Source organism: Elephantulus edwardii, unplaced genomic scaffold (assembly GCF_000299155.1).
Source record: "Elephantulus edwardii isolate Elephantulus edwardi_28Jun2011 unplaced genomic scaffold, EleEdw1.0 scaffold00004, whole genome shotgun sequence".
Lineage (NCBI taxonomy): Eukaryota > Metazoa > Chordata > Mammalia > Macroscelidea > Macroscelididae > Elephantulus > Elephantulus edwardii.
In genome coordinates, this window is record NW_006399754.1 from 2,005,541 (window position 1) to 2,021,073 (window position 15,533).

Sequence of the window (15,533 nt, forward strand, 5' to 3'; positions counted from 1 at the left end):
TTAAGACTTAGACAGCTGTTGGGTTTTTTATCTTGAGTTTTCAATTATTCTTTTTTGTGTACCTTGAGTGAAAGTTTACAAAGCAAATTGGTTTTCTGTTCAAACATATTTTGTTTTAACATTAGTTACACTATTTAATTGCACAATATAGGCATATTTTCCCGCTTTCTCTCTGTGTTTCTCATATCCATTAATCCTTCTATCCCTTCGTGTCTTTTGACCTTCACTCTTGGGCAGAAGCTGCTCTGTTAACCTTTCATGGTTGGCTATTTCAAGGCCTGAATGCCTCTGGTAAGGTGTTACTATTCACCTTCTAAGCCTACCTCGTATTTAGCTGAACCTTTGAGCCATGGAGATGAGGGGTTTGTCCCAGATTCAAATGGTGCCTAAGAGCCACAGTCCGAGGGTTCAACCCGTCTCTATCGGACCAGTAAGCCTGGTCTTTTTTATGTTTTTCCATTTGCCCCGCTTTTTCCCCCTCCTCTATCCAGGATCATCGTCCTGTGATCCCTGTTAGAGCAACCAGTGGTATGGCTGCTGGGTTTTTTCTCTTTAATCTCAAATGAAACTGAATAGAAGGCTGGCTTTTTAATAGTGTCCATTTGCTGTTTCAGCTATTGTAATTTAAAGGAGAAGAATTTACAACCTGATTGTTTAAATAGTTGTTACTGTTTTATTAAGTAAATTCTTAGTTTTGATTTATAACTAAATCAAATTAATGCACACATGTGCATATACACACACATATATGTAATACATATGTCTTTAAGGTTAATTCCAGAGTTTTATGTTTTCAAATGACCCTGTGAGCAGAGATTAATTACACTTTTATTTTAGCCAGAAACTAACCTTGCATACAATATAAAGATAAATCACAAAGACTTGTAGTATTCTAGATCATGTGCTTGGATATATCATTAGAGTAAAGGATCCATGGGTTTTGTTTGCAGGAGGCTGTTGTTTCAGATATGTTGATAAACTTCACTAAGTCTTTCCCTCATTTTTCCTTCACATCAGAATTTCCCCCCCCCATTCCTTTGACCCCCTTTGTACGCAACTGTTGAGTGAAGCATTTGTGTACAGTCCAGCAACTAGGTGTATTTTCAACTCATCTTATTAAGAGATTTCTTACATTAGTTTATGTTGTAGTTACTATGTTCTTCAGAACACTATAAAAATTTTTTTCTTTGGTGTCGTTGTTTCATATATTCTCTGTCTCATACTTCTTAAAGCCATCCACTTGTTTCTTGTTACCATCCACCAAATAAATGATCCAAATTAAAAAAATAAATAAATAAATTGTTTTCATAAGAGTGAGACTCAGAATAGGGCAGAGATCAGAGCTGTTGTATATAGGGTCACTGTGAGTCTCAGGTGACTCGATGACACACAACTCTGATCTAAATTCTCCTCTAGCTGATAATTTTATATGGAGTAAAAGTCACAGTATGACCCTTTAAGGGAACTCTGGTAGCCTAGGGGTAAGGAGTTGTTACACTGCCAACCCAAAGGCACACAGTTCTAATCCACCAGTTGCTCCATGGGAGAAAGATGGGCAACCTCTTGCCTCTTAAAACCCAGGAGGCTGCACTGCAATCCCAGAGGTACGCAGTTCGAGTCCACCAGATGCTCTGCTGGAAAAGGAGAGACAGTCTCCTCCTGTACCAGTCAGATCCAATTTGACGATACACACCAAAAAAAATTTAAAAAAAAACAAAAACCAACCACCACCCAGGAGGGTCAGCTATGAGTCCGTTGCTTGCAACTCAATTGGTACATAACAGCAACATGACCTTATAATGCCTTGTGTTGTTCTTACCGCTGCATCCTCCATTGACTGTAATTTAATGAAAATGATGCAATTCTTAGCCAATCAGGCTATTAGAGTAATGTACATTGTGTGGTTTGGAGACAAAAGTGAGTCAGTGACAGTTTTTATGCAAATTCCCAAAGTTCAAACACATTTATTTTACATTTATAATGGTATTTTAAAGTTTATTGGCTTTTATTAAAATAGAGCATATTTTAATTACATTCTCTTTATATATTATATAATTATATTTGCAGCACCCAAAATAGAGAAAATAAATGATCATGTTTGTGAAATTACATGGGAATATTTACAGCCAATGAAAGGTGATCCAGTTATTTACAGTCTTCAAGTTATTGTGGGAAAGGATTCTGAATTCAAACAGGTATGTGCCAATAGGTTATTCTTTGGTTATTCATTTTTACCTGTTTTTCATTTTTTGTCATTTCTGTGCCAGTTTATCTTTATAATTACAGAACATTCATTCAGTACATAATATGTTCAAAAGATTAGGCATCATGAAGAATCCAAGCATCCATAATCTTTCTGAGGTGAAAGGTCCTTAAATAGATGATTTAGTCATTCGACAAATACTTACTGATATAAGTTCTGACCCCATAAGGAAAGTAGGATACTACAGAGAGCAGAAAGTCCTTGCCCTCATAAGATCTTACACTTGATGAAGAGACACTAACAGCACATAAACATAGTATGTCAGATAGTTTAAAGTGCAATGTAAGGAAATGAAACTGAGGAAAAGAAATAGTACTTGAGAGTGGTGATGGGATCAACTATTGCTAATCAGGTGACATTGGACTAGAGACCCAACAAATGTGAATATGAGGAGAAAGTGTTAACAGGAAATAGGAACAGTGGTGTAACAGAGTACGTGGTAAATGTGATGAGGAGGAAGGAGACCAGTGTATGACAAGAACAAAATGGGAAAATGATAGATGAGGCTAATAAATGGCAAGAGGTCTGTGGGGTGTAGAAGATACATAAAGCATTAGAAAGGCTGTATCATGGGGGTTTTCTCCATATGAAGCGACAAGCCAGACAGATTTTGACCAGAGTGATAACATGATCAGACCCAAGGACTTTGGGGTTACTAAAACTGAAAATATACTGAAGGAGTAAAAGGGCAAAAACGGAAAGCAGGAAGGAAGTTTTGCAATAACAACAATAATGATAATTATAATACAGTATTCTCAATTCAACAGTTCCTATGGAAATCTAGGGCAAGTGTCACCTTCTTTATATAAAGATAAACTTCCTGAGATGAACTGCGTTTTAAAGAATGAATAGCAGTCAGGTGAAGTAGGACATTGTCAGTGTTGGGTACAGATTTTATTACGTTTTTTTTCCCAGTTCTGAAGCTAGGTCTATAAATGTTCCATTTGATTGACCTGAATATTTTTGTCCTGCTCCTTTCTTAGGCTATTAAGGCTTTTGGGAGAGTGTTTTTTCAAAATATGTGTGATTTTTGTTTGTTTCAAGTTTTATGAAACATGGAAACAATTTCTTAACTGAAATTACAGAAGGCTCCAAAGATGGAGATTAAATTTGGCATGAATTATTTCTTTACTAAACCAACTGCAAATAGAATGGTAATTAGATTTGAAATGTAATTTACAGATAAGCAGGTTTCCTTCCAAGGAGGAAGCAAAATTAGTATTAAAGAAAATGTAATCATATTACATGTTCAGAGGAAATAGGGACCCCACATTTCAGTGATATATGAATTTTAATGATTATGTCACTACTTAAAACAGCAGGGCTAATTCTAATTTAACCTAAAAGCTAAATTAACCCTGTCATCACCTCCCCTTTGGATTATAAGCTGTAAAACTTAAAATACTGATTTCTTTACAACTACATTTTACATAGGCTTATCTAAATCTCTAAGATAAAAGTTCATAAAATTCTACAGTTTACTGGCAAATTATTCAAGGGTTTGATACAAGAATTGCTTTTCACTCATGAGATTTAATATTTTCTTTGTAATTTAAGTGATATTCAGCCCACATATAATAAATGCTACATACCAAGAATTATGGAGGATAGCATTATTAAGCTAAATTTTTTTTTACTAGTTATTTTTTTATTCAATAATGGTCTTATACAGTATTTGTACTTGGGAGCCTGAGTTCACTCAGCGTAATATTCTTCAGTCCCTCCCACATTATGTAGTAATTTATGAAATCGTTGCTTTTGAATTAGGAAGGTAAATATTTTTAAGACAGATATTTAGAATCTGGCACCAAAGAATCACACTGCCTTTGAGTTGATCCAACTCATAGTGACAGTTGAACTGCCTGTAGAGTTTCCAGCTCTGTCATTCTTTATGGAAGCAGATTGCCTTTATCACAGAACAACCACTGCTGGGTTCCAACCACTGACCTTTGGTTAGCAATTGGGTATTCTGACCATTATACTACCAGGGCTCCTTTAGAACCTAATAAGCATAGTTGTGACCTTGTACATAGCTCAACAGATACACGATTATAATAAGGATAAAGCAAATGATTCGTTTGTTCCAGCTGGAATTTTAAAGATTTTTTTGGACAAGAAGTGACATTTAAGTGAATCTTTCTGGGGGCTTGAGAGAGACTCATGAACCTAGTATAACTAGAAAATATATGCTGAAGAAAGAAGACTGTTGGATGTTTTATAAAAGGAGATTGTAGTTTATAAACAGTGGCCAAATTTCCAAGTTAACCTATTAAAAAACCTGTTATAATGGTACTGGGTTTGGGGACCTAGAAGCTAAGTAGCTTGATGGTAGTAATAAGTACCTAGACCTGGGCAGAATTTAGAAACAAATTGCTTTCTTGGCATTCTTCCCATATTTTAATGCATCATTCACCAGCCAATAACTTCTTGCTGCCCTGTGCCTGGCTCTGTAGCTCATCATTTAAGCGAAGTCCTCCGTTCTCTGAAATGACATGCGTGCTCTCTGGGCCTCTCACCACCCTCTCAGACACAATACACACATTGTGGATCATGTATACACAGTATAGCTGACAATAAGAGGCTGAGGAACAAGACTCTCCACTTAGAGAAAGTCAAACAAAAAGAAAGTTTCTATTCTTTAATTCCCTAGGAAAGATACTTTTTTTTTCTTTTTCGTTTTAAAAGTGCCTGGCTCTTTAGTCAGCACTGGAGAAACTATTAGAGACAGTTGATACCTCCTGAAAATTAAATCCTTCAGTACATCAAAAGTTATCTTTAAAAGAGTGGAGAGCCTACAACTAGAAAAAAATAATTTGACAATGATGTCTAACAAGGTGCTAATCTCTGAAATTTACAGAAAACTTTTAACACCTCAACAAGAAAAAGGTGACCTAGTTATGAAATGACCAGAGAACATGCAAAGACACCTCACTAAAAAAATCATTTAGATGGCAAATAAACACATTAAGTAATGCTCAGGTGATTAGTGTTCACTCACTCACTCATTGCTGTCAATTTGGAACTGAATCATAGTTGATCCTACTTTGTAATTCCAAGGCTGTATACCAGATGGGAGGAGATGGCTCGTTTTTTCTCACACAGAGCTGCTGGTAGATAAGAACCAGCAGAACATTGAAGCCTTTGGGCTAGCAGTGCGACTCCTTCCAGAGCTCCTTTTGTCCTGTACACAGAATAAAAACTACTCCTCTGTAGTAGCAACTTCTTCATTGTGTATCTTTGGCACTTGTCTGTGAGCAACAGGACTAATATACTTTTAGAATATGGACAAAGAAGCAATCAGATATGATACTGGTTTTCTTTTTATTGGCCCCAACACTGAGCTCACCATTTTCCCCTTACTTTGCTGGGAGTATGATCAAGATCCAGTGGTAATGAATAAAAAAGTTCAAGCTGCTCTGAAGGAATTGGCAAAAAATACAGCTCTAGGAATTGACAGAATGGCCGTTGATGTGTTTCAACAAACAGATGCCGTCTTGGGCATGCTCACTAGTCTGTGTCAAGAAATGTGGACGTTAGCTACCTATCAACTGACTAAAAGCAATCCAGTTATTACAAGAAAGTAAAATCTTGCTGGAAATTACCCAAACCAGATGTTAAAAGTACATCAACAGAGAAAAGTCACAGTTGATTCAGAAGAAGCCATGGAACTAGGGATATCATTGCTAATGTAAGTTGGATCTTGGCTGAAAGCAGAGAATCCCAGAAAAATGTTTACTTGTGTTTTATTGACTATTCAAAGGCATTTAACTGTGTAGATCATAATGAATTATGAATGAGAATCCCAGAACACTTAATTGGGCTCACATGAAACCTATACCTAGACCATGAAGCTTTTGTCTGAACAGAACAAGGGAACAAACACTACATGGTTTAAAACCCGGGAAAGAGTGCATCAGGATCGTCTCCTTTTTCTACACATATTCAGTCTGAATGCTGAGCAAATCATTAGAGAAGCTAAACTGTATGAAGAAATATGTGGCATCAGGATTGAAGGAAGACTATTAACAACCAGCATTATGTGAAAGACTCAACCTTGTTTGCTTCAAGTAAAGAAGACTTGAAACACTTGCTGCAGAAGATCAAAGATAAGCCTTCAGTTTCGTTTACTTCTCAAAATTAAGGAAACATAAAACTCACTACTGGGCCAATAGACAACATTATGATAGATGTAGGGGGGGGAAATCAAAGTTGTCAACAATTTCATTTTACTTGCATCCACAATCAGCACTCATGCTAACAGCAGTTAAGAGGTTAAAAAATTTGTATTTGGGAAATCGGCTGTGAAGACTTTTACAAAATGCCAACAAGCAGTGATACTGGTTTAAAGACTAAGGCGTGCCTGACCCATACCATAATCTTTTCCATTAATTGCTATACATCAAAAAGTTGGACAGTGAATAAGGGTAACAGAAGAGAAATTGATGCCTTTGATTTTTAGTGTTGGAGAAGAGTGCTGAATATCCCATGGACTGCTAAAAGAACAAGCAAATCTGTCTCGGAGGAAGTACATCCAGAATGCACCTGGATGGCAAGGATGGTGAAATCATTTTACATACTTTGGCATGTTCTCGGAAGGGAAAAGGCCTTGTAAGAGGACATCATGTTGGGAAAGGTGGAAGGTCAGAGGAAGACCTCCCCCCAACAAAATGTGTTGACTTTGCAGTGCTACAGTCTACCTTACAGGACTGTAACAGTGGCCTCGAGCATAGCAGAGTTGGCGAGGATGGCACAGGATAGGGCATGTAGCTGTTCACAGTGTTATGACAAGTCATAGTTGACTAGATGGCACCTTACGGCAACATCCTGGGAAAGGTAGTGTCAACTAAAGAAAGGAAGACTATCAACAAGGTGAATTGATGTCGTGACTGCAGCGGTGGCCTTAAGCATGGTAGAGACCTTGAGGATGCTGCAAGATGGAGCAAGGTTGCAAACTCTGGTGGCACCTACCAACATAATGTATGATGTATTCCAAAACTAAATAATGACACGTATCAGATGAAAGAAGCAAATTTTTTTAAATGTTTTCCTATCAAATTCTATTGCAGTTGACCTGCTTGTTTAAATTCTTGGCCCTCTAGAAATACACAAGCTTCACAACTAAGGTGTTTAATTTAGTGTTACTCACATAAAATGTCCATAATCTCCTACAGGATATTCTCTTAACTGCAGATCTTTTTAATTGCCTTTTTCCACACTCTGCCTGCAAATGAGTAATTGGCTCATAAGACATAGAAGGACGACAGGTATGTTTTAATCAGATTGTTGTTTATTGCCATCAAGACGGAATTAACTCACAGCTGACTCTCCACTGGGTTTTCAGGTCTCTAATCATACAGATTACTTGTCTTTCTCCTGAGGAGCCTCTGATGGATTCAGACTGATTGCCTTTGGATTGGCAGCACAATTCCTTACCCACTGGGCCACCAGTGTGCTCTTGTTTTAGTCATGTGATATTATTTATAAAGTTATTGTTTAAAGTTGTGCATTTTTTTACTTGCCCTTTTCTGTGAAGACACAAACAACCTAGTGTATGATTTTTTTACTTGCCCTCTTCTGTGAGGGTACAAACAATGTTTTGAACATCAGATCTGAACTCTGTTTTGTCCTGTGCCATCCTCATCATTTCTGCCACTCTAGAGCCCATTGTTATAGTCACTGTGTCAGTTCGTTTTGTCGAGGCTCTTCAATGCCGGATTATTGATGTTGTATACCATCAAGTCAGAATTAGCACCTAGCTGAACCTGTGGCATTTTCAGAGGCCGTAAATCACAGAGGATGAGATTGTAGAACCACTGAACTGTCCGCAGGCTGCCACCTTTGGGTTGGCAGCACACCTCCTGCAGACCATGTAGCCAGAGCACCCTCTGGATATCTCAGCCTCCCCACATGGAAAAGTTCTCCTTTTTTCTTCAGGCCTGTAAGATGCCCCCTATATGACTTAGATAAAGAGCTCTGGTGGCATAATATGTAACATATTCTACTGCGAGCATGAGCTGTTCAAGTCCCCTGGTTAATTCTTGATAAAGCAATGGACAGCTTCTTCCTGTAAAGAGTTATTGCCTCAGAAACCGAGGGTCACTGATATGGAGTCCACCAGATATCATTTTGAAGACTAAGGTGCTCCTGATTCAGACTATGGTCCTTCCAGTCACTTGCTATGCTTCTGAGAGCTGGACAGTAAATAAAGATGACAAAAGAATTATTGCTGTCTTTGAGTTGTGTTGGAGAAGAGCACTCAACGTCCCATGGACTACCAAGAGAACAGATAAGTCTTGGGGAAAGGGTGGTCAGAGTGCTCCTTAGACGCAAGGATAGCAAAGCTTCATCTCACTTACTTTGAGCATGTTGTAGGAGTGGCTGTTACCTGGGCCAGGATATCATACTTGGAGGGGTGGAGGATAAGCGAAAGAAAGACCTTCAAACAAGATGGACTGACAGAGTGACTACTGCATTGCGTTCCAGTATGTCAGAGATGATGAGGATGACAGGATAGGACAGGGTTCAGGTCTGTTTTTTGTTTATAGGGTCGCTGCGAATCGCACTGAACTGTGTGGCACCTTACGAGAGCAGTGAGTTTTTAGAAATCGTCTCAACTTCTGAAACACAGAATTGAAAACTTGATCTTAGTATCTTCTTTCCCAAGTTCTCCCTTTTGGCTTTTTCCTTCTTGCTTTACTTATGGCATAGCACTCCACACTTTAATTCCTTGGGAGTTTATGTTTTTTCCCTTTCAGAAGTCTTTTGTTGATTCATAAACACCATATTCGGGCCCCCTAAACTCAGAGCAAAAAGCCCTATCCTGCTCGTCTACCTCTGTGCCCTCGCACATACTCCTGGGTCCCCCAGCTGTCAGGAGGGTTACAGCTCAAGAGACCTCCCATCACATTTCCAGGACTGGAAACCTTTACCAGAGAAGACTGCTGGTGAATTTGAAATACCAACTTTCTGATTAGTGTTAACATGTAATCCTGCTAGGTTGAATTCAGCCTGAATTCTTCCACCTGTTTAGTAACTCAGTCCTCTCCGCATGCCCCTTCCTGAGGTGTTGGGTTTTATGTATATGATCATGTTGTTTTGTTTATATATTTTCTGACTACTTTTGTTTCCATGCTCATATTTCATTTGGAAACAAATTGAAAGTAAAGACAAGTATAAAGACAAAAATTAAAATCACTCATATCCATGACACTTTTTTTTTTTTACTAAATTTATCTCCTTATTGGATTTTAGTTTTTAATGCTTCCTAATATACTCTTCTGTTTAACTCAAGTTAATCCTCCGTTGTCTTCCTGGCATGGACCATTTTCATATTGCCACTCCCTGAAACATGCATCTGTGTCTCTGAACTAATGAATATTTACTGTTTTCCTTAAGATCTATTTTAAGACTTACTCCTTTATGTATTTTTTTCAGTATCATTGATAAACATTTTGGCTTGCAAAGTGTAAGCTTCAGTCATTAACTTCCAGTCAATTCAGCTCATTGCTATTGAGTTGGAACTGACTCATGGCTGACCCTCCAACAGGTTTTTGGAGGTTGATACTGTTCCACAGGAAGAGATTGCCCATTTTTATCCAAAGGAGCTGCTGGTGGATTCAGATCTTCTCCTTTGACTTAACTCCCTATAGTCTGTGCCACCAGAGCTTCCTAGTCATAAAGCTCTCAGAAATACAACAAACTCATTGCTGTCGAGTCAGCTCCTAGATGAGCCATTGGTTTTTCAGGAGGCTGTAAATTGCATGGGAGGAGATTGTCCACCTTGTTCCCTCTGACATAGTGAGGATGGCACGGGAGTCATGGTCAGCTCAATGACACTAAGCAACAATATATTAAGATTCTAGAAACACTAATTATGACCGAAATCTTACTTTGCTCCCTTAGGAACAAACCAGTATTTAAATTTTATACAACACTGATAACATGTATGACAACTAAGAATGTTTTAAAAAATACTAGTCCAGGTATTAGTTCATCTGTAGCCCACCAGTTAACTGGAGGAACTCATTTGATTAAATCACCTAATCCTGTCCAGCTTGACTTTGCAAACAACTTTGGGGGATAGGAGGGAATGGACTGAAAATTAGCATTAGCAGTGACCATTCACTGGGTGCTGGCCACTGTGCTAAGTGCTGTAACAAGGAATAGTTCATTTAGCCTTTTAATTACCAGAAAGAAAACCACGTTTCTTCCTGTCTTATATTTGGTCTAAGGTCCCAAGAGTTGTGAATTCTTTAAGCAGGGTCTAAACCTGCCAGTTTCACCTTGCAGCTTCTAGATCAAGACACTTGGCCTTGAAAAGCCATGGAATTCCTGTCTTGTTTCCTTTCTAAGGATGAGAGAAAGGAGTTGGACTTTAAGACTTTTTGTGATTCTATGTGGTCTTCCCTCCAGAGTTTATAAAACGTTTTGCCATTTATCTACGGAGCTGTGGTGGCCTAGTGGTAAAAAAACTGCACTGCAATCTGGAAGGCCCACGGTTTGAATCCACCAGCTGCTCCACAGGAAAACAATGGGTAGTTTCCTCTCATGCAATCTAAAAACCCGCTGGAGGGTCAGCTCTGGGTCATTTCCAACTTACTAGCTCAGCAGCAACAACAACATACATATCTAGAAAGCACCTCTTCATAACACAAATATGTTGAAATTGTACAAAAATTTACTAGTTAAACAAAGGTAAGTAGGAAATAAGATTACACTTTTTTTTTTTACTGCCCTCACAGCAGTTTGGCTTGTCTGTTTATGGAAGTGACGGCATGTCTGTGGCTGGGCCTGCCTGTTCTCCGGCAGCTCTGGCCTTTCTTTTGTCCTCCCCTGTCTGAAAGCTCTCTCCAAGCTGCTTTTATATTTTTTTCAGATTTCTCCTTCCTTATTTTGTAGACCCATAAAAATGTCCTTAGATTACTATCTTTTAAATGTCACTTAACAGTTAAAAGCAGTAATGCCAGCATTTATATAAAAAATAATTTTTAAGCAAGTCATTTTTAACACTTCCTTTATCCAACAGATTTACAAAGGTCCTGACACTTCCTTCCGGTACTCAAGCCTTCAGCTGAACTGTGAGTACCGTTTCCGTGTGTGTGCCATTCGCCAGTGCCAAGACCCCGCAGGGCACCAGGACCTGGTCGGACCCTTCAGCACCACAGTGCTCTTCATATCCCAGCGGACTGAGCCGCCGGCCAGCACCAGCAGAGACACGGCGGACAGCGGGCGGCCTCGCCGGGCCCTCAGCGACGAACAGTGTGCGGCCATCATCCTCGTCCTCTTCGCCGTCTTTTCCATCCTCATTGCCTTTATCATCCAGTACTTTGTAATCACGTGAAAATACAACTTTATTTTTTACTGCTTTATTACATTTTATTTTGTCATGTACTAAAATGATTTCTATATTGCTTTTACAAAAACAGTGGCATTTAGCACTGGCATTGAGACTACAGCACGTCGTTCTTGCCATTTACAGTGCTTATACTATTAGGCAAAGGCTGGCACTTGATTAGAATGCAAGCCACAGAAATAACAAATTTAGGGTTTTAGCTCAGTTGGGACTTTTTTCCTCCCTACTTTTTTTTATTAAGACGTGCTTCTTGTAGAATAACCTTTCTAAGAGGCAACAATGTATCATTACTATTTTGACCAATCAGCATATGAGTGTAACCGTGATGAACCTGATCTATTACCAAGTAAAATTTTCAGAATAAAGTTACACTAACATGCTGTACCAAAAAAAATGTTAACGTCCAATGCTGTGAATGCAATCTAGTGCTATATTTCTACCTCCTCATTTGTCTTAATTATTTGGTAAGTGGGAGTATGCTGAATGGGCTTTAGCAAATAAGAAAACTTGATTGAAAAAAATATGCATAAAAAAGAAGCTTCTTGTTTGGTAATGTGGAGTTCTTCACTTATATGTTCATAAATTCATAGGTAAATCATTTCAAGAGCAAAGACAAGTCCACTTGGCCTAAAAATATTTTAATGTTTACTATTACAGAACCTCTTCAGGTCTTGAAAACATGAGAAAAGAAGCGAGGGCTTTTTTATAGGCAATTAATTTTTTAAAGTAGAAAGTTAAAGTCATTTTCAAATTTCAAACCTCTAATTTGGCTTCTGTTTGTGGGACTTGGGGCTATACATACGTGTCTGCGAGCATAATGTGTCCGCGTAGAGCAGTTCTCCGTGCCACTAGGCACTCTGTTGTCAAGTATGAGCTAACTGAAGAACTCCCACAACTTTTGCTGTCCCATAACTACTGCCATCACCATCAGAATTCATAATCAAACCTAGCCTTTTTGTTTGGGTCACCAAATCCGAAGACAAAATTAATTTGCACCAGTAAATTTCAGGCTGCTTTCTATCTTGAAAAACTAATGTTTAATGTCATGTCTGTTCCAAATTGTTGATTGCATGTGTTAACGTTGCATTTGAGCACTTTGCAGCTGCATCAATCATTACCGTTTCGTGAGCTTGTATTTGTGAGGTACTGGATGATCAGATTGCATCTTGTCAAGTACCACATTGTACATCTAGCCCAGATGTCAGCAACTGCCAGGAATATACAGTTTGTAATGAACTATCTAAAATTCTTGTTTTATCACACCTGTTATCTGTAAAACATTGTAACTAGCTTTTTAATTTATTATTTGAATTTTAGAGTAGAGAATCACTAATCTTTAGTTGCTGAGGTTAGCATTTTAGTGATTACTAAGCACTTCTGTCAGTTTGAGAAAATGAACTGTATGTTTTGTGCTTTGAAGATCTCTGAAGAATTTATCTTGTATTAGAATGGGCATGTATTGTAATTGTTTTCCGTCAAATGAGCTGTGCCGTTGAAAAAACATTAACCTTTGTTCAAAAAAGACACGGATAAACATGAACTTTCCAAGTGGTAAGAACGGTCTGTCACTATAATATACTATACGTTTACATTTTATTTAAACCTAATCTTGTATGTATAGGCCATTATCTTCCCCTTAAACAAGTGTGATTGTGATTGTTTTTTAGAAATTCCTTCAGAGTGCCACATTTGGCACACAAATGAGCTTGAGTGTCAGCGCCCAGAGATTTCTATAGAGCTGAATGTCTAAATGGTCAATGTGCCACTGTGGCAAGTTTACAGTGGCCTATGTTTTTCATAGTAAACTCAAATGAACACCTATTTTTGATAGTAAATGTCATTTAATAGTGTATTTGCCATTTGAGCCTCACTGCAAAATCAGTGAAGAGGAGTAAACAATTTCTATTGTAATCTTGATTTTACCTCATATACTGTACATTCCAAAAACTCTAAACTTTTTAAAGATTATAGATACACTACTAGACATATCACCTTAAAATTGTATACAGTTGAACTTCATACAAATGAAAATGTATAATCTCATAAAATTCATAAACTATGTAGCAGAAGTATCTTTACAATCCATGAATAATAAAAGTTGTATCGTTCTTTTTTGAGATGTGTTTATTGCATTTACATGTAATGATTCTCTGCTTTAGAAAATGAAATATCAACAGGTCTTTTTTTACTGCGGGCTTCAGAAGGTTTTTTTCTAGCAGCATCTAAATCTTCAACATGAGAGAAACCATATTCATTACAAAAAGAGATGGAAGGAGTTTTTATTCTGATGACTTGTGCCGTTTCTTAAATGCCTTGTTTACTTTTACTATTGAAACAGCCGTGACAAAGGATATTGTTCTTATTGCCATCAGATAGACTGTGCCTCAGAGACCATCAGATCTGAACCTTGGCTCACCTGTATGGTGCCCACAGTCTCTGATAAGCTTGAGTTCCTCATTAACAGTCACTGTGTCAGTCCATCCATCGTGTTGAGGGCCGTCTTCTCTTACTCTGCCCTCCACCTTTCCCAGGAGAGTGTCTTTTTCCAAGGACTGACTCCACCGGACAACATGGTCAAAGTATGTGAAACAGAGTTTCACCGTCCTTGCCTCTGAGAAGCTCCCCCATTGCACTTCACCAAAACAGACTGACTTGTTCATTTAACAGTACGTGGGATACCAGTACTCCTTTTCTTAACTACTTATTCAGTTATACATGTACACTTTCTTCCCTGCCCCACTAATTCCCCTTGTAAAACTATTGTCATATACTTGGTTTCTAGCTGTCTATTCCTTTCAGAATTTCCTGTCACCCATTTCAGTGCAGTATTCATTACCTATTTTCCTTCTCTTGCCCGTTTGCCCTGTCTCACCAGCACTCAAAGGCATCAGTTATTCTTCTGTCATCTTTATTCACTGTCCCAACTTCCAAATGCATAGGAAGTAACTAAAAATACTTGCAGCAGGTGCACCTTGATCTTAAAACTGAACTCATTGCTCTTTAACACTGTGGAGAGGTCTCTTGACAGCCTATTTCCCTAGGGCAACACGTCTTTGGATTTCTGAACTCCGTTTACCATGAATGTCGATTGTGGATTCAAAGAAATTTGTTAACTCCAGTCTTTATCTAACATGATGTTGCCTATTGGTCCAGTGGTGGTGATTTTGGTTTTCTTGGTATTGTGATGCAGTATTGAAGGCTGTAGTGTTTAATATTCTGCAGCAAGTGCTTCAAGTTCTCTTCACTTCTAGAAGCAAGGTTGTGTCATCTGCGTAACGCAGGTTATTGATAAATTTTCTTCCAATCCTGATAACACACTTTTCATCATAAAGTAGCTTCTGGAATGATCTGCCCCGCATACAAATTGAATAGGTATGGATGAGTCTGAGGTAAACTTCCCAATCTCTAACCTCCCCTGCACTTCCCACATATTTTGCTGTAACATCTGTCTCCTGCCTCCAGGGACCGATGACCAGACAGTTGTCTGCTTTCCAACAGGATGTTCAGCATTGTCTGTCATTCTGTGCCCTTACCTGCTCATAACAGTTTTCCTCTGAGGGACACATTGCCTGCTCATCTCCATGTCATCTCTGATTGCCACAACTGTAGGTACCACTATCAAGGTTAAGGTTAGAGTGGAGAAGGGAGGTTGCAGGGTTGGATGCCTCACTCCACAATAGCACCGAGGGATGATGGGAGCACTTGTCACGCACTTATTAATGATTGGAGATCGGAATCCCACACGTGTTCAAGTTCAGTGCTCTTCCGTGCTATAAACATTCTGTTTCTGCAGTAGGGTTCTGGGTGCAGCTGGCTGATGGATGAATGGTTCCCCACAACTGGAAACCCCCTTTCATCTGTAACCCACCCTTCACCAACGGCAGAACTGATGACAATGCCTCATACATTCGGTGAGTT

General features: G+C 38.6%; 1 protein-coding gene across 3 annotated transcripts in view; it reads left to right on the plus strand.

The window, feature by feature from the left end:
* Positions 1–13,879, plus strand: part of FNDC3A (fibronectin type III domain containing 3A) — a 198,360-nt gene extending 184,481 nt beyond the window's left edge. For all 3 annotated transcript variants that reach the window (XM_006879501.1, XM_006879500.1, XM_006879502.1), the window contains 2 exons: positions 2,068–2,195; positions 11,289–13,879. In XM_006879501.1, the coding sequence (XP_006879563.1) occupies positions 2,068–2,195; positions 11,289–11,603 (443 nt within the window). In that variant the 3' untranslated portion in view covers positions 11,604–13,879. The remainder of the gene's footprint in view (positions 1–2,067; positions 2,196–11,288) is intronic.
* The last annotated feature ends 1,654 nt before the right edge of the window (positions 13,880–15,533 follow it).